General features: G+C 36.8%; 1 protein-coding gene across 3 annotated transcripts in view; it reads right to left on the reverse strand.

The window, feature by feature from the left end:
* The window catches only part of B3GAT1 (beta-1,3-glucuronyltransferase 1), a 2,298,313-nt gene that overhangs the window by 40,537 nt on the left and 2,230,308 nt on the right, over positions 1–27,468 (reverse strand). For all 3 annotated transcript variants that reach the window (XM_044081176.1, XM_044081174.1, XM_044081175.1), the window contains one exon: positions 45–143. In XM_044081176.1, the coding sequence (XP_043937111.1) occupies positions 57–143 (87 nt within the window). In that variant the 3' untranslated portion in view covers positions 45–56. The remainder of the gene's footprint in view (positions 1–44; positions 144–27,468) is intronic.

Raw genomic sequence — 27,468 nt, forward strand, 5'->3', positions numbered from 1 at the left:
TCACCACTAACTGATCACTTTTTATTTGCATTCATATTACCTACCTGCATCTGATATCAGATTTCAATGTTTGGATCTGTGAATCCCTTTTTTCCTTCATTAACTAATACTGGTTTCTCTGTCCGAGTATGCCAGACTAGTATCTGAAAAATAAACCACAGATGTGATGATTAAATATGAGTTTATAGCAGCTGCTGTGAAATTTCAATTTGTTGGTGTGCATCAAATTTCTTATATTGTATTTCTTAACTAATTTTTCACATGGTGAAATCATGAGCAAAGCTGTAAGGATGACAGGAGGAGGTAATACAAGAGCAACGTACAATAAAAAATAAGCAGTGTACATATATATGTGTATGTATATGTGTGTTGTGTATACATGTATATATCTATGTCTATATATATCTAGCTATATATACATGTATATATGTGTGTATATATATATATATATATATATATATATATATATATATATATATAGATGTGTGTATATATATATATATATATATATACACACACACACACACACACACACACACACACACATGTATCTCTCTCTCTCTGTATATATATATATATATATATATATATATATATATATGTATATATATATGTGTATATATATATATATATATATATATATATATATATATATCTCTGAGGTATATGATACTTAATTGAGATGAAGAAGATCAAATTGGGCAAGCCCCCCATCATCCCCCACCCCACTAATTATATGCACCAGTTCCAAGATCGCTCTACAGCAGAGAGAGAGCAAACACTGCAATCTCCACTATTAATTGTCATGCACCAAAATAAATACAGCAATGTTTGACTAGCTTATTTTTGATTACTGTGCCGATTCCCATCTTCCACACTGTAGTGCGATCTCAGAATTGGCATATTTAAATTTCAGGGAGTGTGGGGAGGTGCAGCCCCCCATGGGGGGTGCAGAGGGGACTTGCCCCCTTGCTAGCAACGTGTAAGTAAGTTTTTATTTATTTATTTATTTTTACATGTTCAGAATTTCAAAAGTCAATCATATAGTCTCGGCTATATGGGAGTCCACTTTCTTAAATTTCGATCATGTATAGTAGACCCATATATACACATACACACATAAAAATCAGCACACAGTAAAGACAAATTAAATAAAAATAAAGCAGGAACTCTACACGTAATCCATTTCAAGAAATAAAAGAAAAGGAGATTGAGTGTCAGTACTGAATGCAAGAACTTTTCCTAGAATATTTTGCTTAAATGACATCAGTGAACTTCTGTAGCAGGTTTTATAATCCGGGAGAAGCAGCACAAAAGCTGTTTGCTCAAATGCTCAAAAGCCATTTGTTTGTGTCCACTAGTTAAAAGTATTTTACAATTATAATATAAATAACACTTGCAGGATTTAATTTTTGCACCTTAACTAGTTTTCCTTAATTAAACTGCATACGGCAGCTTCACTCTATAATTCTTAAGATGTCTGTTATTTATAGTTACCTGTCACATCTCTCTGTATATTAGCCAGAATGAGCCCTGCAACTATTATTGGTTGTGTATTTATCATTTCTGAGGTACCGTTCTGTCTAAATAATCATTGTATGTCATATATCCTGGATAGCTAATGACTTGAATGAGCTGTAACATTAATGTGTGAAGATAAATCTTTTTGTTTTTATTGCTTGTAAAATTTCCTAAGCCTGAGTTCAGTACCGCCTGCTGTTTATTCTTTCTGTTTATTGTCTGTTACAATTGCTGTCAGTTATTTTCTGTTCTGTACTTATACTACCAACCATCTGTTCCTACTCAGAAATAATAATCACCTTTATTTCAGTCACATCCATTTTTTTCTCTCCTAAATTATTTTATTGAGACATGTACATGTTCATGCATATGCGCACTCACACACACACTATGGCAAATGGTGCTGTATTTATTTTAAAATGATAGCTTCCTTGTTCTTTTTATAGTCATCTGCCTTTTTATTAGACTCAACCTGCTCTTCTGTAATTCTTGAAAAGAAAAGTGGCCATTCATTTTGAAAACAAGACTAATACATATCACATGTGACAGTAACTGGTTCTTGATTAAACTGAGTAATTTCTTAGTAGATATTATATAACTAATCTACCCATGTTATTGTGTATCTTATTCTGTTTACATTCATATGAATTTACCTAAGATCTCTACCAAGAGTCACATTTAAATATTTGTGTTTGCTTTGCCCTTTACTTGTCATCCTTACTTTCTTGAATGTTTGCATTTACTTTTCTTATTGATTCTCTGCTCATGGTAACTCTGACATATGGAGCCAGTTATTTTTATACTATTATGTTTTAGGACTCAGTCGTTGACCATTTAGAGCTGTATAAGTTTTCTGTCTCCTTGTGACCATGTGATAGCTTTAATACTGCTCACCTTCTGCTGTTAATCCTGGTGTTTTAATGTGTCTGGCTTCCATCATGTGATATGGAACCATGAACAATCCTGCTGTTGAGGTAAGCAGACTTGCATCGTGTGACATGGAACCATGAACAGTCCTGCTGATGAGTTAAGTCTGGCTTGCATCATATGATATGGTACCATGAACAGTCCTGCTGTTTAGGGAAGCTAGTTTGCACCATCTAGATACAGCACAATGGCCAATGCTGCTACTAGGGCAAGTCTAGTTTGCATTAGACAAGAATGCCACAGTGGTCATGAGAGGTAGCCTAGATATTATTCTATAACAAGGCCTTGCCAGCAGTGATCACTGAGAAGGAAGTGTTGCCCCAGATCTTTTGGAAACATTCTGTTGGTGGGGGCAGGTGGACTTTAGGTGATAAAGAGCTTTTACTCACATCCATGCATATGTACTCATTATTAATGCTGCATTTGCAATGCCTTTCATGAAGGCGGACAGCTGGCAGTTGCTCAGTACTTGGCATTCTGAGCAGGTCCCACCCACTAAATAAACTGGGTCCCTAGTGATGCTGTCAGAAATACAACAGGAGCACTGACTGGCTGACTTTTGAAGCTGTTTTTCTATAGGTTGTACACAAGAAAATATAAATCCATCTGCATAAACAAAATTAGTATTATATGTAGTGTTTCTCTGAGGTAATCATAGGTTCATGGGTAAGTACTAGGCTAGATGTCTATGGGGGCCATCTTTTTTCATTTTTGTTGTCATGTAGAAACACTAATGATATTTGTTTTTGTGTTAAATGACCTTGTGTTTTTGCAGATACATAATTATGCAAAAGTCCTTGTATGGTGTAAGGTGTAAATTGTCCATGAATACTTTACGGAATTTACTGCTAAATTCATCAGGGCCAGAGATATGACATATATTTACTGTGCAATTATTTGTTGTGTTTAAAAAAACATTTTGAAATAAGGTTTATTTCATTTTTATGGCACTCAAGGAGCATTATACAGCACAGTGGCTCAGCTGTATGAGCTCTACTTCACAGCTCCAGGGTTTGGAGTTCAAACCTGACCTGCTACTATATGGATTCTGCATATTTTTTTTCCTTTGAGTGGGTTTTCTCTGAGTACCCCAATTTCATCCAGTCTTCTAAAACCTAGTGGATGACTGTCTACACTAAAGTGTCCATTACTGGTACTCTTGAAGCCTGGTTCATGGTTGAAAATGTGAGAGAAAAAAAAATAATCTTATCGGTATGGGTATACACATGGGCAGTTATACGCACAACTTCATTGTTGCATCCAAACCATTGGACTCTATGTATTCTCTCTTTCTGCCTGGAATCTTAAACCTTTTGCGATGGGTTGGATACAAACCCCAGTGATCCTTAGAGCTATACTATGTTTGACTTTCTGCACCTTATCTTTGGAAAATTACTGTAACCAAAGAGGCCACATAACTATTGATTAAGACATTTTAATTATTCATTTATAGTTTGTTAACTTGGTAAGGAATCTGGTCTAGGAACCCTTATCAGCCTTGAGTCAGACCACAATACAAAGATAGTAACAAGTAAGAAAAAAATGCTATTAAAGCATTTGACCAATATTGTGTCCTTCAGTTCCATGGCAATTCATTTGAACGGTTAACAGAACTTTGCCCAAAACAGGTGTGCTGGGGTACACCACTGGAGCTATATTTGGGGTGGCATTTGCCAGTGAGTGGCAGGTGGCAAACTGACGAGTGAAATCTCATCAGGCTCAGCCCAGAAAAGCTGTGTGGAACCAGCTTATGATCTTACTAGCTGGCAAGGTGAAGGGAGGAGACTGGGTGCAAGACCAGTCAAGTGGCAGGTGGAAGCTACATAGATTATGATGGACCACAGCATAGAATGTCACCTCACTACTATGAAATGAACTAAAGCTTGTGTAAGAATTTGGAAAGTATCAGATAGATGTTTTTTCTTATCTCTGTATATTACTGTTTATTGAACAAGACTTCTCAGTCAGGACTGATTTCTCTTCTAGTCCAGAGATGACCATGGCAGAGACAAGCCTCCATCTGGATGCTGTGTAGCTGGAGTTTGTGCCAAGAAACAGTAAGGTTTTCTTCAAAGTTGTACAAAGGAAAATTATGTTTGTCCATATTCTGAGCATTTCACTTTCTTGCAGCTGTATAAGAATTCAGGTAATGAGTCTGGAGTGCTATTCTGAGACTTCAGAGGTCAAATGAAGTTGATAGACATACTTGGACAAACACTGGGTGCCACACATGTAACTGATTTGAGCTTCATTGTGGAATTGTCATTGGAATTCTGTGCTGATCATGGATTCTACATCTTGCTTGAAAACAAACTTGTTGAACTCTATGAAGTACCAGAGCAACTTGGGCCGAAGGCCAATAATCAATTTTGTATCCGCATCACTAGACCTGAAGCCATATGTTCTGATCAGGATGTATGTATTGTTCAGTTGATAACAACTTGAAGGTGAGTGAGGCCACATGGTCAAGGTGGTGGCTGTATGAAGCCCAGAAAACAAAACGAAACATGAACAGGTGTCCTGGGATTACCTACAAAATGCTGTATGTAATGAATTGAACATCTTTCCCATATATGAGGAGGGATTGTACAGGTGGCATAGTAGCTCAGTGAATAGCATTGTCAACTCACATATACCTGGATCGGCTGTAGGTCTGGAGTCCAACTTAGCATATTCAAGACCTCAGCAGCAAGGAGCTCCAGAAGCATGCCCAGGGATAGGTATGATAGTAAATCTAGGGGTTGTTAGAGAGCAGCATAAGAGAAGGGGTAAAATCAAAGTCCTTCCATATATTGTTAGTAGAGGAAGACTTAGACGTGCCTTTCAGTCAAATCCTAAGTTAAAAATATAGTACCCTTTATAGTCACGGAAGCAAATGTCCTTTTGTGGGAGGATTTTGGTTGGTCAAGGAGAATGATTTCTAGATGGCCTTTTAGTAAACAATTCTGGAACTTAAAGATTGTGAAACACTACTCAGGCTATTAAAAAAAGACTAACCAGGCTATCTAAGCAAAGTTTAAAAATGTACTCCATAATTGAAGACATAGCAGGGAGGTTAAGGAACAAGATGAGGAAATCTTGAATATTTCAACAGACAGTGACAATTAAACAAGTGCAATTTGATACAACTAAAAGTGATGAAGGTGCTAGATAATTTGGGGTGCCATTGCTAAGAGACACTTTCACTGTTCAGAAGGGGGGGATAACACCTTCACCCAGGGAGGGTGGCCTGATGGTTAAGGTGTTTGCCTTACAAACACAAGGTGCAGGGTTTGAATCTAACAAGGGATAATTGGCTTGGCTTACAATGACTCACAAGGGCAGTTAGCCTAGTACTAATCTATGAACCACTATTATGATTAAGGTTGGGAGGGTGGCCTAATGGTTAAGGTGTTTGCCTTAGAAACACAAGGTGTTGGGTTTGAGTCTCACAAGGGATAATTGGCTAGGCTTAAAATGGCTTGCAAGGACAGTTAGCCTAGTACTAATCTATGAACCTATGAACCAGTGCCATTGCTCGAGCTGGTGCCCACCTCCAAACCTATTATGCTTAGACACCCTTCTAACAAAAGTAACCTATTGATTGGTGACTCCATAGTCATCCAAGGGTGGATGAAGAGAGAGGGTGACGGTGGGATGCCTTTCAGGAATCAGGATCTCTGACAGATCAAGTGTCCTAAAGATCTTTAACCAAAGCAAATATGATTATGACATGGCAATGGTCCATATGGGTGTTAATGACTTGGGATATAAAATTCTGATGGCTATGCAGGGAGAGAGAGAATGAGGCAAGACGGAGCTCTCCATGCATGTCACAAGTGCAGGTAGAAACACTAGTTTTGAGCAGAACCCTTCCTTCATTTTGCATGATGCCAAAACACAAGTAAAAGATGACTGGCTTCACCAACTGGCAAATAGTTGGTGTCATTTTAGGGGGATCTGGTATGTGTCAGCATGGGAGGAGATGGTAGACAGTCACTCTTGCATTGCCAGAGATGGCTTCACCTCTCATTTTAGGGCTTCTACATAGGTTTGTCTCAAGTAAATAACTGGTGCCAAAATCATGGACTGAAAATAAATGCCAAAAAATGCATTTTTGTATCCTTTGGAAAGTCGTCTACCACAGGGAACTATCACATTCACAATATGTCCCTAAGAGATGAGCTATTTGTTCAGGATTTGGGAACTTGAGGACAGTGACCTAACTTTTGACCAACACATGTCTGTTGTTGCAAGAATGTCCCTCTATATTGTACAGCTTATAAACAGAGGGATTTTGACTAGATCTAGGATGTCATTTTTCCCCTTTACTCAGCACTCATTAGGCCAATCATTGAATATAATGCCTTCTTCAGCATGTATCTTTCCAGAAAATTGGAACAACTGGAAGGTCCACAGAGACACCTTACTAAAAGGATAAAAGGCCTAAACAACATGTCCTACATGGACTGACTCAAAGCCCTTTCACTATACTCAGTATACTACAGGCTGTTAAAAGGTGACCTGTGCCTGGCACACAAGGCATCTTCTGAGCTATTACTGATGGACTTACTGCAAATCAGCAAGTCAAATGACATCAGAAATGTATTTATTTTATTTTATTTATTTATTTATTTTTATTTTACATTTGTTGACCGGGCTAGTCTGGCTGGATACAAGTCCATTTTCAGCAGAGGCCCGAGGAGAAAAGCTCCACTATCTACTGGTACATGCATAACAAAAAAAAAATTACAATAAGATATGGCTTGTTGGAATTTAAGAACAAATGTATGAAAGATATACAGAGTAATGAGATAATTTTTGAAAAGTGAAAAAAGTACAAATTCTAGATTCCAACAGTTTTACAGAAAATATATAATACATTAAAAATTCTAAAAGTAGTAAATCAGAGTAGAATCCAACAATTTACAGAGCATGTGTAAAACGTTAAAAATTCTAAAAGTAGTAAATCAGAGTAGGAGTTAGGGTAGAGAGGAAAGGAGTAGAAAGAGTGAGAAAAGTGATAAAAATTAGTCAGGTGCACTGCAGGAACAAAGCCAGTGGTCTTGGAAGTACAGTTTAATTTTCTGTTTGAAAAGAGGCAAAGATGTAGTTAGAGTTATGTCACTAGGTAGAAGATTCCAATTTTTACCTACTGTATTAGTGAAAAGACAGTCACCTGCAAAGTTATTGGACTTAATTGATCTGGCCATGATTTTATGGGAGGAGCGAAGGGAGTTGAGATTGTTATAAGGGATTATCAGTTGAGAGAGAATAGGGGTCTTGTCAGGTTGATATAGTATACTGTGGGCAGTAGAGAGATGAGGAATAAGCAGGTAGTTTTGGAGTTCAAGCCAGCCTAGTAGTTTTAAGTTGAGACAATGGTGGGTTCTGAAGGGGTTACCAGTGGCGAAGCGGGCAATATTGTTATAGCATGTTGTGAGTTTTTTGAGATTGCTTTTCCTAAGGTTGGTATAAATAGTGGAGGCATATAGTAGAGTAGATAGAAGATGGGACTGGGCAATCTTGGCTCTAGTAGATGGGGTTAGAAAGGGTTTAATTCGATATAGGGATCCCATTTTTCTGTTAACTAACTTGATGGTATTGTTAATGTGCTGAATGAAAGAGAGTTTATTGTCGATGGTAATTCCTAGCAATTTTGTTGTCGAATCAGGTGAGATGATGAAATAATTGGTTTAAGCATCTAAACTGCTTCTGCAACATCAGCAGAATGGTTTGGAGGGACAGTTATATCCCACAAAGGAAACCACTGCTGTAGAACAGGCTCTCCATACACATAAAACAAATATCATTCCTGTCCACATTCAAGCACAACTTAGATCTATGGATGAGAAACAGAAGATTTACCCTAGGATTGCCCCCTGTACTACTAATGGACAGGGACAGCTCCTAAATGTTCTATCCCATGCATGGGTACCCTCAAATTATCTATGGTATGATCCCAGTTATTCTCATTAGGGGTAGCATATAATTAGCCAGCATGGGATGGGTAAAGTCAATTTTTAACCAAATGGGATAGGTTATTTTGAGCACAACAAAGTAAAATTGGCTAGGCTTAAAATGGTCTGCAAGGGCATCTAGCCTAGTACTTTCCTATGAACCTATAATTAATGTGTATGACCTTCAACAATTTTCAGCCCCTAGAAGACAGATAAAACTTCAAACTAATATAGCCTACTTGACTAGGTTCTAAGAAGTAATTCCACCTATATCTCTCACTCTGGAATCCTCCCTGACTCTATTAGTGACTCCAATCCTATATATGTAATATGGTTACCTGTTAAGCTTCCAAAACTACCACCTTACATCTGGACCAGAAAGTCCAAAAACTTCCCTAGCACCTACTTACACTACTCAGGCCATGTAACTGGCATATTATAAATACTCTCCCTCCAGATGAAGCTGTCACCTTTTTAAATAATACCTTCCTAAACACAGTAATCTCTTTAGTCCACCTCAACCAAAGGAAAGTCAAAAGCAAGCCAGCTTCAAGGCTGAGCCAAGAAATCAAGCAACTCATGAAACTAAGAGACATTGCTTGGAAAAAATGAAAACACACCAACTCTCCTGTGGACCTACAACATTATAGACAACTTAGAAATAAAACTAAACATGCTATACATTGAAAAGAAAACATATTACCATAACCTACAAATAACCACAGCTAATCAACCTAAACAGTTCTGGCTATCCAAAAACACACAAATTAAACACATGCAACAAAACTCTACTCCAGGTGAGACAAACTTTAACACTGCTTGCAAAATAAATGCATTATTTTTTAAAGCACCTTTACTGAATTATCCCTTGTGACATAGGCAAACTTACTTTTATATGAAAGAAAACAAACCATGTTAACTTGTTCACAGTAGTAAACATATACATTACAGATATTTTTATACAAAATAATACATCTAACATTATATAAAAAGGTCAGTCCTTGGCTTCTCTTAAACCTAATTCCTGCTCCAATACATGTTTCTGCATGTATTGTTCCAAGTTTCCATTTTTTCTATGTAATTTGTTCCTACACTTTTCTAAATATCCTATTTCCAGTTGTCTTGTCTCTGTTACAATATACTTCAAACATAGTTGGTTTAGACTTTGATTTCCATTTTCTAGTAATTGGTTTGTGGCAGCCACCAGAATTAAACTTATCAAGGTTTTACTATGTTAAGTCAATTCAGATACAAGGCGTTACCATGTTTAATCAATTCAGATCCTTTATCCAAGCTCAAAAGACTCATTTCCTTAGTTAAATTAATTTGATTGTCCAGTATTTCTGACACAGTGCTCTGTAGTGAATTTTTAAAGTCTGCCAACACATTACAATCTCAAAACATATGTTCTCAGTTACTTCTTTCTTCTCCATTACACCTGCAACATTTGCAACATAACTGCGGAAAAAAATTCTTTGTAGTCTGCTTAGTGTATAAAAATACCTAGGTAAACACTTCCAGGCAAAAGCCCTAAATCTTATAGACTTTGATGAATATTTGGGAACTACTTGGCTGGAGTGCGGGGAGTGCCTTCTGTGTGGACTCTGCATGTCCTCCCCACTGTTGGGTGGGCGTTTGAAAGACATGCGTAAATGGGCGTGCCTTCATTGAAGGTTGAACATCGAGCTAGCACCTCGGCATTCATGAAAATCTACTGCCAATCATTAGCGGACCGGAGTTCCGCTGTGGCGACCCCTAACTGGGAAAAGCCGAAAGACAACCACAACATATGTTTTCCCATAGTTTCCTTGTATAGCTGCTTATCCAGTCTCTCTTCCCAATCTTTTCTAAACCCCTCTAATTGATTCCTATAGCTGTTGTGCAGTATTTTATATTCCCTTCTAATTATCCCATTTTTATCACTAACTTATGTTCTAGATTCAACTAAAAACTCTACCAGTGCAGGTCTTTCACTTAGGATTCCCCTATCCCTTTCTCTTTACCTATAGTTTGATATCAATCCCTGATAGAGAAGGAAGTCTCTAGCCTGCAGTCCAAATGTCTTCTTGGCCTCTTCTCATTCTATTACCTTTCCCTCTCTTTTTTTCCCAATATTTTGGTTCATTTGCCTGTTTTCTTCAGTAAATTCCAGCCCCCTCTTCCCTATTCCCTGTACTTTTAATTGCAGTCATCCCTATCAGCAGAACCTTCTTTCTCCATTCCTGTGTTAGTTTAGCTCTTATATTACGTATGACTGTTGTTAATCTCTTTAAGGATCTGCATCCAAATTTCAGAAATTCCACTTATTTCTTGAATTCCTCCTAATTGTAGCTTTTTGCTTGTGTTATGTATAAGAGCAACAGTTCTAAATATAAAATGAATAACAAAGGGGAAAGAGAACAGCCTTGATGGTTCCACTACAAAGTGGATTATTATTAACACCTTATTAAAGAGGAACCCTCCCACTTTTTATTTTTTCCCTCTGATCTTAGTATATCCTCCTAAGTAACCTTATTAGTGTATTTGGGAATGCAGATGCTTCCATTATCCTACTCATAAAATTCCAGTTTACTCTGTTATGCGCTGTCTGCGTCAAGACCTACCAAGGGCAGCAGCAGTATTTTCCTACATTCTGCTTCCTTCCAGATTATCATTATTTTTTTTTATGTTGTCAAATGTTTGCCTCTCTTCTACAAAACCACAGTGATCCATATCTTTCAGTTTTGGGAACACCTTTTCTATTCTTTTAATCATTATAGACATAAACACTTTATAATCATGGTTTAAAATTGAAATAGGCCTATATGAAGCTGAAGCTGATAAATCTTTATCGTCTTTGGGTATTAAAGTTTCCAGAGCTTTTTTCCAGAATGTTGGTAGTTCCTCTCCTTTTAAAATACTAGTAAGCAAAGCCTTCCAGATCTTTTTTAAACAAGTAACATATTTATTAAATTATCACACATGACATAGGCAATCATACATTTTTATAAATTAAAACAAACCATCTTGACAATTTTAGCAGCAAACATACATTACTTATAATGTATCCAGTCATTGTCAGTCAGACATTAAATAGCTCATTCAAATCCTGCCTTCTTTTAAACCCCATTCCTCCCAAAATTCCAATTTTTTTCTATGTAATTTGCTCCTACTCATTTCTAAAGATCCCGGTTCCAGTTACTTTATCTCTGTTACTATATTCACCACTTCTAGTACAGTTGGTTTAAACTTTGATTATCATTTTCTAGTAATTGTTTTTTTGGCAGCCACCATAATTAGACTCAGCAAGGCCTTACTATGTCTAGGCAATTCCAGTTCTGTATCATAGCTCAAGAAGTAATTTCCTAACTTACACCAATTTACTCACCTAGTATCTCTGAAAGAGTAGTGTCTGCAGGGAATCTTTAAACTCTGCTAACTCATTACACTCCCACAAAAAAATGTTCCCAATTACCTCTCTCTTCCCTAACACACCTCCAACATTTGCTGTCTAACTCAGGAAAAAATATTTGATGTTTACTTGGAGTATAAAAATGCCTGTGTAAACACTTCAAAGCAAATGCATATTTGGGAGACAAACATATATCCTCCATTGTTTCAGAATTGCTTATCTAATCTCTCTCTTCTCAGCCATTTCTAACCTCCTCTGATTCTTATAGCTATCATGCAATATTTTACATGCTGTACTAATTATTCTTTTTTTTTTTTTTTTTTTACAGCAGTTTCTTTTCTAGATTCTGTTAAAAACTCTACCATTCCTGGTCTTTCACTTAGGATCTCCGTATTTCTTTCTCTTTGTCAATACTCTGATATCAATCCTTGATAGGGAAGGCAATCTCTAGCCTGCAATCCAAATAAATTCTTGACTTCTTGGTTATTTTGCCAAATTTCTTCAATAAATTCAAGCCTCCTCTTGCTTATTGTCTGTATCCCTAATCGCAGTCATCCCTGTCAGCAGAATCTCTTTTTTGCTACTTTATGACTATAATATTCTGTACGGTTATTGTAATTCTCCTTAAGCATCTGCATCCAAAATCTCAGTCTCTCTCTGTTTCTTGAGATCCCCCTCATGTTTCATTAATAGCCCTTTCCACTTTGAAGTATATGTTTCTGCTTCTGCTAGGTATAGGAGACTTAACTGTGTAGCTCTGAAATACCCCTTCAGATCAGATAATCCTAAACCACCTTGTTCTATTGAAAGAATCAGCTTATCCCCAATTTACTCTTGCCAACTTCCTCTCCCAGATAAAATCCTTCAGCTCTTTATTAACTGCTATCCACAACTTTTCCTATGGTTGATAAAAATATGCCTGACCTATGTATAAAACTAAATGGACTAAAAACATTTTAACTGCTTGTATCTTGCCATGCATATCCATATGACAGAGCTTCTAAATTCTCACTTTTTATCTTTTGTTTAGTCTCTTCCCATATATACATAGCTGCCACTCCAGACTCATTTTTAATCCATACTAAGTACTTCATTTTATCATGTCACCATAAATATGGATTTTGCTGAACCAATCCATGTGCGGGTATGTAATTTACAGCTATTACCATTGTTTTAGCTTCACAAATGTTGTATCTTGAAAATATTTGAAACTGCCTCAAAAGGTTCCACAACTCTGAAATGTACTTTTCTGGTTCTATCAGGTTTAAAATAATATAATCTGCAAACAGAGCTACCTTTTCTTGACTACCATACCAGTTATATCTTTGAATTTCTGTGTCCCTTATTTTCTTTGCTAATGGTTCTACATATAATGCAAATAACAAAGGGGAAAGAGGACATTCCTGCCTTGTTCTCTGCTCAAACAGAAATTATCAGAGAGGAATCCACCCACTTTAATTTTCACCGCCGAGCCCTCATATTTTCTCTTAATCAACCTTATAATTTTGTCAGGGAATGCAATTGTTTCCATTGCCCTGCTCATAAACTCCCAGCTTACTCTGTCAAATGCTTTCTCTGCATCGAGACCCAGCAACAACAGTGAGATTTTCTTACATTCTGCTTCCCTCTGGATCATCAGTATTCTGTTAATGTCAAATGTTTGCCTCCCCTCCTCAACTATCAATTTTGGCATCACCTTTGCAATTCGTTTAGCCATTATAGTCATTTTATAATCATGGTTCAGGATTGAAATGTGCCTATATTAAGCTGGATCTAATGGGTCTTTACTCTCCTTATCACCTTTGCTTTCTTCCAGGATGTTGGTGCTTCTCCTCTTCTTAAAATACTGTTAGACAAAACCTTCCTGAACTTTATCATTTTTTTTCCTTCTAGCTTCCAAACTTCCACAGAAATACCATCTATTCCTGGGGACTTTCCTGTGGATTGGTTTTATTTTTATCTCATCCCCTCCTATCCTAACTGTTAGTAATTGAGCCTCATCTACCTCTAACCTTGGCATATTTACTTCTTCCATAAACATTTCCATTTGTACTTTTTCTTGATTTCCATTTGTACGTTTTCTTGATTTCCATATTTCTGTTCTTTATACACTTTCAGAAAATTTCCAAAATATCTCTAGTACCTCTACAGGATCTCTTGTCATCTTCCTTGTTTTAGGCTCCCTAAGCTTGGCAAGAACCCTTTCTACTTTCTGTTGCCTGAGTCATTGTGCTACAAGTATTTGTGCTCTGGAGTTATTTACAAAAAATGGTTGCTTACTAGCAATATTTCTAAACTCATGCATATTATCGAGATAATCCTTTATTTTCTGTTTAGCATTGTACAATTGCTCCTCTTCTTGTCCTATGAGATTCCCCCCATTTTGCAGTACAATTTAACATTTGTCAGTCCCTCTAAGTAATCATAGTTACTTCTTAACCATATCTCGCTTTCTTTTATTTCCACCCTATTTTAAACTCCACTTTAATTTTATCCCACTCCCTAGCTGTATTTTCAGAAGGAATATCTATCTTCTCTAATATCTTCTGAATAAGTTTGATTACCCATTCCTTAAATTCCTTTCTTTTCAACAAAGGTGGGAAAATGCAATTATCTCATTTTTATTTCATTACCTTGCATTTTTATTGTAGTTATTATTGGTGCATGATCTGAAAGAGTTATTGGATGTGTATCAAAACTTTCAATTTAATTGCCATGTTCCTGTGAAATGTAAATTATCTTTAGCCTAGCCCAGTTTTTGTATCTTGGGGAATAATATGTAAACTCACTCTGAACTCTTACTACTGAATTCACATTTTCCATGCCAAATATTTTCATACATTTCTTCAAAAATCTACCCTTCCTTGTTATATTTTCTCTTCTGGGTCACCCATAAACATCTTTACTGCAGAAAATCAAATTCCAGTCCCCATCTGTAAGTAATATTACCTGCAGAAAGTTGATTATTTCTCCCAGAATTTTCTTAAGCTCCATTATAGCAGTTTTAGGTGGAATATAAATACCTGCCAGTGTAATACCTCCTCCCTTGCCAGTAGCCCCTTAGTACAACAAATCTACTGTTATATTTTCTATCACTATTGGAGCTCCTCTTGCAATTAATATAAGTACTCCTCTTTTCCTTTGTTTCAGGTACTCCACTGATTAACCATCCTGAAAACCTTTTTTTTTTATCAAATTCACACATTCATTTATCTCCAAATGTGTCTCCTATAGCATAGCTATTTGCACACTACATTTTTAAATATAGTTAACTATTCTTTCTCATAGGTTAATAGGTAGGTACTAGGCTATTGACCCTAGGGCCTATACAAGCCTAGCCATAACGATTCCCTGGCTATTGTTTCCCACAAATATTTACTTTCCTGTTTTTCTATATGTCTGTGAGACCATTTACATTTAAAAATAATATAGACAGACTCATTATATGAAAAAGTTGTTAATCAAACCTTTTATGTGTAACAGCTTTTTTAAGTATCTAGTACCATCTTTTGTGTTATATGCATACACTAATCTTTGGCAGGTTGATCTTTTCTACAGTTGTTTCTTGTCATATCCTTTTGAGCCTATGTCATATCTTACAAAACTTTTTGTTTTACTGAAAGCCCTGAAAAATAGATATACTCTCAATACACCCATAAAACCTATTAACTTAATACTAACACACAAAATTATGTACATTTTCAAATATTGATGTTTTACCCTCCTAATAAGAACAAGTATCAAAACTGACAGCCACACTTAGCTAACCTAAAAGGAAGGTTATCCATGCTAAGATGCATGCTGCAACCTGTGCTTCTACTAAGTGCTGTCTGTTTTTATCTTATTTTTACTGCTTTCCCATATCGGCAAAACACTTGAATGCTTTCAGAAAACAATCTCTTAGCCATTGAAAGAAAGAAGTATTCTGTTTTTATTGCTCTTTATTAGATTGTCTCCAGTGAGACAAGAAAACCAGATACAGAGTTGCTTCTACAAGCATTTATTTATTTTGTAGAAAAAAGCTTTATTGCATTCACTGTTTTTTATTTTTTGCTTTCTCTTAAAACATGTTACTAGATCAAGCCAAGGGCCTTAATCCAGTCATTCTCCTATGCAAGAATGAGGAAAAGCACAATTGTTTTTTATCGTACTCTTTTGACTAGAATTTTCTTTTTTTATGTTGCAGTGCCTACATTTCTTAAAGCTTAACAAGGAGAAAGAGAGAAGCAGGAAGAAAGAGCAGGGGTATCTGTTTACATCAGCATCCCCATTGCACTTGAAAATAACTGAGAAAACTTTACTTTATAGCATGCAGATAATATAATGCATTATAACAATATTAATGTAAAGAACAAATTTACTTACAGTGTACTCTCTCCCTCCTGTTCCCCTCTCCTAAGTGTTCTTCCAAAAATGACATAAAGTAAGATATATGATTTAGAGTCCCCTACATGTTTATCAAAGTCCAAAAAAGTTCAGTGTTTCCAGTTTTTTTGTTCTATCATTTTTTCACAAATATACTTAATATTTTGTAATCTCACATTTATTTGCCAATTTCTGAGTTGCTTGTTTGATTCCTGTTTATTTTCATCTCAAAATCCAGCCTCTTGAGAGATTCAAACTGCTGTACCCAGCTATCTTTAGAATATCCTTTCCTGGAGGGACAAAATTATTTTTTGATGCAGAACGTTCTAAGTAGAAAATACAAAAGCCTCAGAAAATCCAAATCCCATTGAGCTACGCGCTCGGGAAACTTGAACCTCAGCACTGAAATAAATAGGACATGCTGGAGGGATGGATTCATAACCCAGAGGCTCCCTTCACTCTGGAATAAAATCCCAGTCCAGGTTAGGCAGAGTCCCTCATTGACTCTCTTCAAGAGGAATCTTGATGAGTGGATGGGAGATAGTAGGTTTACCCCGGGTATCACTTCTGTGGTACTGTTAGACAGAGGCACAGTATACTAACCTCGAAAAAGGGCATAGCAAAATTCATTTAAAATGGGTGGTGAAAGCCAAACACACTCTGGCTAGGCTTATAAATGCCCTAGGGCAGATAGCCTAGTATGAACCTATGAACCTATTTCCAATGTAGTCTCAGTTATTCTAGTCAACTCATGTGCGTTTTTCTCTGTCTGTCAAGCATTTTCCTTAGAAACACTGGAAAATGTTTTACTGCCACAGTGTCTCTGTGGTCTTTATTATCAGAAGAATCAGAAGCAGCATCTCCTGTTCCACAGCTCACTTTTTGTTGGACAAACTTTTGTATTTTCTACTTAGAACGTTCTGCATCAAAAAATAATTTTGTCCCTCCAGAAAAGGATATTCTAAAGATAGCTGGGTACAGCAGTTTGAATCTCTCATCTGCTTCTTGGCATTCCCTGATTAGCTGAATAAATGTACTCCTCTTCTACCTAGTGTGCAGTGAGTAATCATTTTCCAAGAACACTCTACTGTCTCCCACTTTTAGTACTTTGTCCTTCTGCCACAGTTTTGTCAGAATCAACTCCTTCTGCTAGTAGGATTGCATCTTTATTATTAAAGATCTAAGTTGCTTTCTCATGGCCAGGTTTGGAGCATACACACAATGTGTCCTTTCAATTAGTAAGTCCTGCTGTGGAATACCAGTCTAGTTGCTTATTTGGGCTTTCATAAAATTAATACTCTGTTTCTTCCAGCTTCTCTGCTATAGCAGAAAATCTCATGTTTTCCCTTTGTGCTCTGCCCTCTAATTTTATTATTTTTTGAAACATCTCTTGTTGAGCAGTCTCATATTCAGCCAGCCTTTTCTTCATTTCATCCTCTGATTTTTGCAGTTGTATTACCTCATGTGAATGTCTGTTTAAAGCTGCTTCCATTTTTCCAGCCTTTTGGTATTTGAGCTGATAGACACAATTAGTGTTTTATTTATTTTAATCAGCTCTGAGTATATTTGACTTATTTTGCCTCTAGGAAACTGGAAGTCATATTTTGCACCAAAGCTAGAGCTTACACTGCTTTTTACTGAACAGTTGCAGTGTTCTTCCCAGTCAGTGTTTTTTCTCATGTTTTGTGATTGATATTCCTTCGGGTTCTATGAATTTATTTTTTGCAGACACCCAGGCAGTGCACTTAATAGCCAGTTACTGAAATTTACCCCAAAATACAAGTTTATAGACACACTCTCTTCAGACTCTCTGTTTACACACCAGGAGAGCTGAAATTAAGCTGTTACTCAATGTACAGCCATCTTGGAAGTCCAAAACCTTCCAGATCTTTATCACTTTATTCCCTCCTAGCTTCCAAACTTCCATAGTAATATCATCTGTTCCTGGAGACTTTCCTGCCAATTGCTTGTATATCACCATTTTTATCTTGTCGTCTCCTATTTTAATTAATTGATGAGCCTCATCTTTCTCTAACCATAGCATATTTAAGTCATTCTTAAATGTTTCTATTTGTGCTTTTTCTTGATTTCCACATTTCTCTGCATTATACAAATTTTCATAAAATGTCCAAAATATCTTAACTCTACATGATCTCTGGTTATTTTTCTTGTTATAGGCTCCCTAAGTTTGGCAACAGCACTTTCTACTTTTTGTTGCCTAAGTTGTAGTGCTAAAAGTTTTTGTGCTCTGGAGTTATTATTAAAGAACAGTTGTTTAGCAGCAATCTTTCTAAACTCATGCATATTATTGAGGTACCCCTTATTTTCTCTTTAGCACTCTGCAGTTGTGCCTCTTCTTGTTCTTTCAGATTCCCCTTATTCTTCATTTCTTTAACCTTTGTCTGTCCCTCTAAATAATTCTTCTTGCTTCTTTACCATCTCTTTTTCTTTTATTTCTACTGTACTTTCAAACTCTGCTTTTATTTTATCTCAATCACTAGATGTAACAACTTTAATAGCTCTCAGTAAATGTCCACCACACATTAAATTAAATCTTAAATTCCTCTCTTTGTAACAGGTATGTGGGGAAGCACCAGAGTCTCATTTTTACTTCATTATGGTGCATTTTATTTGTTGTTATTGGTTTTTGATCTAAAACAGTTATTGGATGTGCGTCAAAGTTCTCCATGTTCCTGTGAAATATAATTTCTATCTATTCTAGCCCAGTGGGGAATAATATGTATATCCTCTCTGAGTTTCTACTACTGAATTTGCATCTTCCATACCAAATATTTTCATAAATTTCTTCAGAAATTTGCCGTTTTGTTATATTTTCCCTTCTTGCCACACTTATGCATCCTAACTCTGTTGCAAGTCAAATTCCAGTCCCCACCTATAAATAATGTTCTCTGCTGAAAACTGATTATTTCTCTTAAAATTTTCTTGAACTCCATACTAGCAGTTTTAGGTGGAATACAAATGCATGCCAGTGTAATTCTCTTTCCTTGCCAGTGGCCCCGTATTACTCCAAATTTACCATTATTATCTTTTTTCTCTTTCTATCACTATTGTAGCTCCTGTAGGAATTAGTATAAGTAGTCCTCTTTTACTTTGTCCCTGTTATTCTACCTAATATCCATCTTGAAATAATTTTTTATCAAATTCACATGCTCATTTCTTTACAAAAATGTGTCTCCTGTAACATTGCTATTTGCACTCTGAATTTCTTAATGTAATTCAGTGCTCTTTCCATTCTGTCTACACCTGTGAGACCATTCACATTCCAAGATAATATGGAAAGTGTCACCATTATGGTAAGAAGTTATTTTTGCCTATAATATAATTGAGCTGTTTTTAGACATGTATTTCCAGCTTTTGATATATGCACACACTAACGTTATGCAGGTTGACCTTTTGTACAGTTGTTCCTTGTCATCTCCATTTGAACCCATGTCACATTTCACAAGACTTTTTGTTTTAATGAAAACCTTCAAAGAACGCACCTCAAAACACTCCAACAACCTGTTAACTTAGTACAAATACACAAAACTATGCTCATCTTCACATAATGAGGTTTAAACCTCCTAGTATAAACAATTTTCCTAAATAGACAGATGGAGACAAAGGCACTATCTGACCTAAATTTAAGGTTATCCATGCTAAGATGTATTTTACTGCCTGTATTCTTACTTACACTAACTGTTATCTGTTTCATTTTTATCTCTAGTCTCTCACAGATGTAAAAACAATTAGCATGCTTTCAGAAAATATTATCTTATAGTCTTAAAAAAAACAGTGTTCTGGATTTTCATTTGCCCTGTAATCAGCTTGTCTTAATGGGAGCATAGGAGAAAAAAATAAAAAATGTAGCTTTCAGCTGCAGGATCCTAAAGACACACTGAAAATGTATTGCTAAAGGGAATCTTTTCATTAGATTCAGTGTTCTCTTATTTACTTGTTTCCACTTAAAACTTGTTATTGAATTAAGCCAAGGGTCTTAATTCCAGGCACTCGCCTATGGAAAAGTAAGAGAACACATACCAGCTATACATATATTATGATCTGTGTACATTTATATCCCATCCCCTTCCTCAGCAACCATAGATTACAGCATAGTAACTTAATCTTGTTTTTGTCCAGCCTTTTTTCTCTTTTTGCACTGAAATGCCTGCATTTCTTAATAATAAAAAAATGAAAGAATAAAGGCATCTGTTTAATTTTTATCACATACAACAGTAACTGAAAGTACTTTACTATACAACATGCAATTTATATTATGAAAAGTTTTATAGAAATACTGTTAAGAACAAAAACTGTTGTTACCTTCCTCTTAGTGTCCTTCCAAACAATAATGACATGAAGTGATGCAAATGCCGTTCAGTACCTCTCAAGTTTAACAAAGTCAACAGAAATCCATTTTTCTACTTTTCTTGTACAGCCATATTTCACAAATAGGACTGAAGCTTTATAATCTCGTATTTGTTCAATAATTTGTGTTGCTGGTTTTCTTCCTATTCATCTCCTCCCAACACTTGAATCCAGTCGAATTCCAAGGTACTCTTGGTTCTTCTAATGAACTCTGTGCTTTCCTCAGTCTCTGAAACATTTTCCTTTGGAACACTGAATAGGTTTCACTGGAAAAGTATCTCTATGAGCTGTATTATCAGAAGAATGAAAAGTTGGACCCCCTTCTGCTTGACAGATCACTTTTTGGTAGACAAACTTTTGTGTTTCCTCCTTAGCCTGTTCTGCATCAAAAATTACTTTGATCCTCAAGGAAAATATTCTGAAGACAGATCGATACAGCAACTTGCATCTCACACCTACCTCTTGATAGTCCCTGATTGCTGGGATAAAGTTGCTTTTCTTGTGCCTGGTATACAGTGAATAATCATTTTCCACAAACACCCTACTGTCTCCAACTTTTAATACCTTGGCCTTCTGCCATAGTTTTGTCAGGATCATCTCTTTCTGCTGGTAGGATCGCATCTTTAGAAATACAGGTCTTGGCTGCTTTTGTCATGGCCAGGTTTGGAGCATACACACGGTGAGTCCTTTCAACTAACAAAGCCTACCCTAGAATACCAGTCCAGTTGCTTATTTGTGACTTCATAAAATTAATACAGTTTATTCCTTCCAGTTTCTATGGTACAGTAGAAAATCTGAGGTTTTCTTTGTGAGCTCTGTCATGCAATTCTGCCATGTTTTGAAACATCTCTTCTTCAGCAGTCTCATACTCAGCCACTATTTTCTTCATTTTAACCTCAGATTATTTGCAATTGTATCAGTTCATATGAATATGTGTTTAAAGTTTTTTCCATTTTTCCAGCCTTTTTATCTAAGTTGATATACTCCTTCAGTGTTGCACTTATTTTTAATCAGCTCTTAGCACCTCTGACTTATTTTTCCCTCTAGGTCACTGGAAGCCATGTCTTGCATCAAAGCTGGAGATTGAACTGGTTTTTGCTGAACAGCTGCAGGATGCTTCACAGTCAGTGTTTTATTTACACATTTTCTAGATGATATTCTTTCAATCACTCTGTGGTTTCACTTCATAATACTGAAATATCAAAACACTGAAAATGAGAAAACTTCATAATATGGAAGCTCAAAATACTGAAAATCAAAATCCTGAATGTCAAAATGCTGAAAACAGATAAGATACATATACTGACTGTAAACAACAAAACCTAATTACGTTCCTTCAAATAGAAGTGGGGGCAAGCCCCCCTACACCCCCATGTGGGGGGGGCAAGCCCCCCACCCCCCGCTACTTAAATATATCAACTCCAAGATTGCACTTAGTGTAGTGAAGTGCAATCTTGGAGTTGATATATTTAAGTAGCAGGGGGTGTGGGGGCCAGCCCCTCACATGGGGAGTGCAGGGGGGGCTTGCCCCCCTGCTTATACTTGGTGGAAAGTAATATGATTTATCTTGTTTAAACTCAGTATATGTATACTGTGTGTTTTCAGTATTTTGAGTTTTCAGGATTTTGGTTTCAGTGTTCTGAGCAGTTTTCTGAGTTTCATATATATATATATATATATATATATATATATATATATATATGGGTCCCTATCAAATGATAGAAGACTAATTTGATGGAAAATCATTTGGCTGAAACCAAAACATAGAAAGCTCAAAACACTGAAAACTCATTTGACTGAAACTCAAAACACTGAAAATGCTATATGACCTTTTCCCCACGGTAGTGCGATCCTGGAGTGAGTATATATAGTTGGAGGTGTGGGGGGCGTAGCCCCCCACATACTTCATACATTTTAAACCCTACACATGGATACTTATAACTACAATGGATAACTGTTTGGAGAAAACAATATTTACATAAACTATGTGGGGGGCTATGTCACCCACTCTCCCCATTGTGGGGGGCTGTGCCCCCACCCCCCTAACTATATATACTAACTTCAGGATCGCACTACCGTGGGGAAAAGGGCATATAGCATTTTTAGTGTTTTGAGTTTCAGTAGTGTTCCTACTAGCCAGCAACTGAATTTACTAAAAGTGGCAAAGACCCTGATTCTTATTTTTCAGTTTCTGCTTTCACAATGGGAGAGCTGAGGTTAATATGCTAATCAGTGTGCAGCCATTCTGGAAGTCTCAATAAATTAATTCTTTATCCAGGCAGCTAACTCTTAACTCAACCTAACAGCTGTAACAATATAGGTTCATAGATGAATACTAGGCTAATGACCACTAGGGTCCTTATAAGCCTAACCATGCAACCCACATGTGATCCACAAATTTGATTTATAGAGGTGGTGATTTACTGACTGCTTCTGTACATCAGATACATAGGATCCAGACCAGGAGTTGATTTCCACTTACCCATCCATTGGTTCAAGTTGTGTTTAAATAAGTATAAAGAGGAAGTCTGCTTCACATGGATAGGGAGACTATTCCAGAGAATGAGAATTCTCTGAGAAAAAATATCTTTTTCTCCAACGTGTTCTATTTATGTTGCAAGCAAAGTTTAGGTCTTTTAATCTAGTAGTTCTGATGTTGTTTGTTTTGCAGATGTGCAAAAGATTCATCAAAACAGGGTACAGGGATGCCTAGTATGCCAGGCAAAGATAAACTTTCAGTAGTCTGTATGATATCCAGTAAAGAGAGAGCTTTTATTGCAGTCAGTGTAGGGCATTGTGTTTACTCACCATATTCTTTTCGAAAGTAACCATTTTTCGACTGTCCAGGTTTTCAGAGAATGTCCAGATTTTTGCTTTCATGTTTTTGGTCTGTTCATCATAATTTTTTGGTTTTGTGGCAAATTATTGGCAAATCATTGAGGATGAAAGTCAGAAAATAATGACAGGCTTTAAGTTTCAGACTTCATACCCTTCAGAAAATTCATGCTAACGGAAAACCTGTTCTGTCAATTCTCTAAGTTTATAAAAGCAATATTTAAAAAAGTGTTCCTAATTTTGGGCTTTTGTTCCCCATTATTTCTGGCTTTGTCATTATTTCTTCCTCTGTCAGGTTGAGAGGTATGTAAGTAACCTTTGTAAACATTCCATTTGCTGCATGTATCTGGTCAGGTACATACTGAAGAAGGCATTATACTCTATGATGGGTCTGATGAGGAGCAAGTACAGTGGTATGATGACCTCTGTAGACCTAGATGCAATGCCCTTGTTTATAAGTTGAGGAACACAGAAGGATTTTCTTACTACCTTGGACACGTTGTTGAAAGGCTATGTTACTGTCTACATGAGTTTCCAGATCTTTGACTGCTGAATTAAGTTTTATGAGTGTGTTATTGATGAAGTAGTTACCCAGAGTGATAGACTTCCCAAAAGGTACTATAATGCATTTCTTCATATTGAGTTTTAAGTGATGGCTTTGGCACAAATTGTTTGTTTGTATTAGACATTCGTGAAGGGTGTTCTCATCTTGGGGGGATTCAGTGACTGCTCCAGTTTCCAATCATGTTAACTTGGTTAGCCAAAGGTCTGTGGCATTGGCTTTATTATCCAATAAGTAGATGCCAAAGAGGAACTGGCCCAGCACAGAGCCCTGGAGGCCTCCACTGATGACCTGTCTCTTTGTGGAGGTGGCCTCACTAATTCTAACCTCCTGGGTTATATCAGTGAGCCAGCTAGCTGTACAGTATATATTTCCATTGCTAGTGAACTTAAAAGAAAAAAACAATATAGTTTGAACAAAATTTTACAACTGTTGTGGCTTTTGGTAGTACTTTGACATTCTAGATTTGTTTTTAGCCATTTTTACTTGGTTTAATGTGGAAGTGTTTTTTGGTGTGTGTACACCTTTAAGAACTTTCCCCTGTTGATTGACAATCCCTGGAGGTATGGTTTTACTTCTCTGAGCTTTTAATTTCAGTGTTTAGAGGAGTTTGTATGGTTCTGAAAAAGTCTGTGTTTAGACAAAAGCTCTTAACCGTGAATTGCAGTGGTTTTACCAATACAGGATTGTTTCTCTACAACATCTGACCCAACTAACACCATAAGAACAATGCTGAAAAAACTGAAACCTTCTTCCTTAGCAGCTGACCAACTCCCCAATGAGTACCTCAAACTGTCAGCTGATGCCATAGCTCTGCCTATCTCCATTCTGGTAAATAGATCTATAGCAGAACAATATGTTCCAAAATTATGGGAAATATTCTACATCACCCCTTTGCATAAAGGAGGAACATCAACAGAATTAAACAATTGCAGACCCATAGGCATCCTTTCCCCCTGTGTCAAAATTCTGGAAAAATGTATGCACACTCAATTACTACAATACCTGTTGCCTCACAACCTTATTTCTCCCTCCCAACAAGGTTTCAGACCAAAACATAGCACCTAATTAATTTCTCTAGCACCATCAACCAGCTGAGAAATTCAAACCAGCAAGTAGCATCAATCTTCCTAGATATGTCAAAATCATTTGACACTGTCTCCCATCAGAAACTCCTTAGTACTCTTGCCTCACTTAACCTATCAAAGACTTCCCTCTCCTGGTTCCTAAGCTATCTTTCTAACGGACAACAAGCAATACGATGGAAATCCGAACTCTCACCACTTCTGCCTGTCTCAGTTGGAGTCCCCCAAGGGTCCATATCAGGACCCCTTCTTTTCACAATCTTCTCTAATGATCTAGCCTCATCCACAACACATGCTAAAGTAGTTCAGTATGCAGATGATTCAATTTTGATCTGCTCAGCAGATACCTTACCAGACCTCCAAATAGTAGCCCAACAAGCTTTTTAAGTAAATCACAACTAATCCTCAACCCCAAAAAGACACAGTTAATGTTATTTACCAGTAGCAAACAATCACTGACCACCCCTCCTTTCACTATTTTTTGAGCAAACAACACAGTCATTCAACCAGTTGAGCATACAAATCTCCTTGGAGTGACAATTGACAACAAACTCAGATTTGACCAACACACAGCCACCACAATTAAGAAGGTTCACATCAAACTTGGCTCACTGTACAGAAGCAAGCCATTCCTCACTGACAATACCAAACTAGCCATATCCAGAACCTTCCTCCTCTCTACACTCCCATATGCTTTCCCCCTCTTTACCAACTTAAAAAAATCAGACTTAACCAAATTGATAATTTGCTACAACAAAATAGCCCATTTTTCAGCCAACCTTCCCCACCAAACCCACCATTTTATTGCTCTACATAAATTAAATTGGCTCGAGCTACCTAACCTATTTCATCTCTACCAACTTAAATTCACACACAATATCATCTTCCATCCTGACAGTTGCCCATCCCTCAAGGAACTTGTTGTTCCTTAATCATGTTTACGAAATCTAAGATCTGCAGACAGAAACTTTCTCATAGTAAACAAAGTTAACAACACACAGTAAAGCCCTAGTCTTAAATCAAATAGCCAAATTATGGAACTCTCTATCCCACGCCCTCCAAAATACACCTGAATCTCCCAGTTTTAAACAACTGCTTGAACATCTATCTAAGAATTGGCATTGCTCCTGTGCCAAACATGACTGACAAGATATCTATAACTCTCTCAACATACTGTCCACTCCTTACCTCATTTTCTCCCTCTCCTCAGTGTTTATTACTACTCAAAAATAAATATATATCAAGGAAATCTCATTTGGTCATAACTATTGTTTAATATGTACACACTACTAACTTTATTTTTTCTCACAGTGATTTTCACTGAAATGCTCGTGTTTTTCTTTTTGAACCTGTATCTACTAGAAAATTGTATGGAATACTACTTTGTATAGACTAACTAGAAGATATGTATTCTGCATCTTACTGTATGTATACTGTTGTACTATCTAATTATTGTATATTGTTTGTATTTCTGTGGAGGTTTTCTCCCCGGGCCTCTGCTGAAAATGGGCTTCTAGCCCAGTCGGACTTTCCCAGTAAACAAATATAAATAAATAAATATAAATAAATAACTGTGAACTAGAGTGGTTTCTACTGTTGTTTTATTTATTTATTTAACATTTGTTAACCGGGAAAGTCTGACTTGGAATAAAACCAATTTTCAGCTGAGGCCTGGGGAGAAACGCTCCAGGCATGTCTTTGTAATGTGGGAGGAAACCAGAGCAGCCAGAGGAAACCCACATGGATGCAAGGAGGAAATGCAGACTCCACATGGAAGGCACCCTAGCTGAGAATTGAACCGGAGAACCTCTTGCTGTGAGGTGACAATGCAACCGCTGCATTCATTTGCTGTGGTCTTTGGCTTCCTGGTTAGTTGTTTGTTCTTAGTTCCTTGAGTTTGTTTCAAAAGCTGTAGCCAGATTTAAATAGGCAGTATGCATAGTTTTCCTTCATCCATTGCCTTTGTAACCTTTTCAAATAAGTCCACCTGATTCAGTAAGCATAACCTTCCTTTGACAAAGGCAAATTGGGATGGATCCAATATCTGGTGGTATCCTATGTCCTTGTTGATGATTTCCATGGCTTGGCTTTGCAAATAAGACTAGTCAGACTAATGGGTCTGTAGTTGCCAGGATCTATTGAAGGCCCTTCCTTATGAAAGGAGATGACCACTGCAGTCCTCCATTCACATGACACAAAGCCTGTTTAAGACTATAGTTAAATAGTGACTCCAGGAATCCTGGGATGATACTGGGACCAACTGAAGCCATGGTTTTGACTTTAGTGAGTGTACCCAGTACACTTGCTCTAGTTGTATTTGAATGGATTATGTTTGAGGGGTGGTTGGGGGTGATATCAATTAAAGTTGGAAATTAATTTATCCAATAACAGGTTTGTTGTATCACCAGTTTCTATGAATGTGGCAACATTAACCACCAGTTCAGCACATTGCTGTATGCTGCCTTTGAGTTTTCT

This window comes from Protopterus annectens, chromosome 8.part0 (genome assembly GCF_019279795.1).
Source record: "Protopterus annectens isolate FY-2018-M chromosome 8.part0, PAN1.0, whole genome shotgun sequence".
Taxonomy (NCBI): Eukaryota; Metazoa; Chordata; order Ceratodontiformes; family Protopteridae; genus Protopterus; species Protopterus annectens.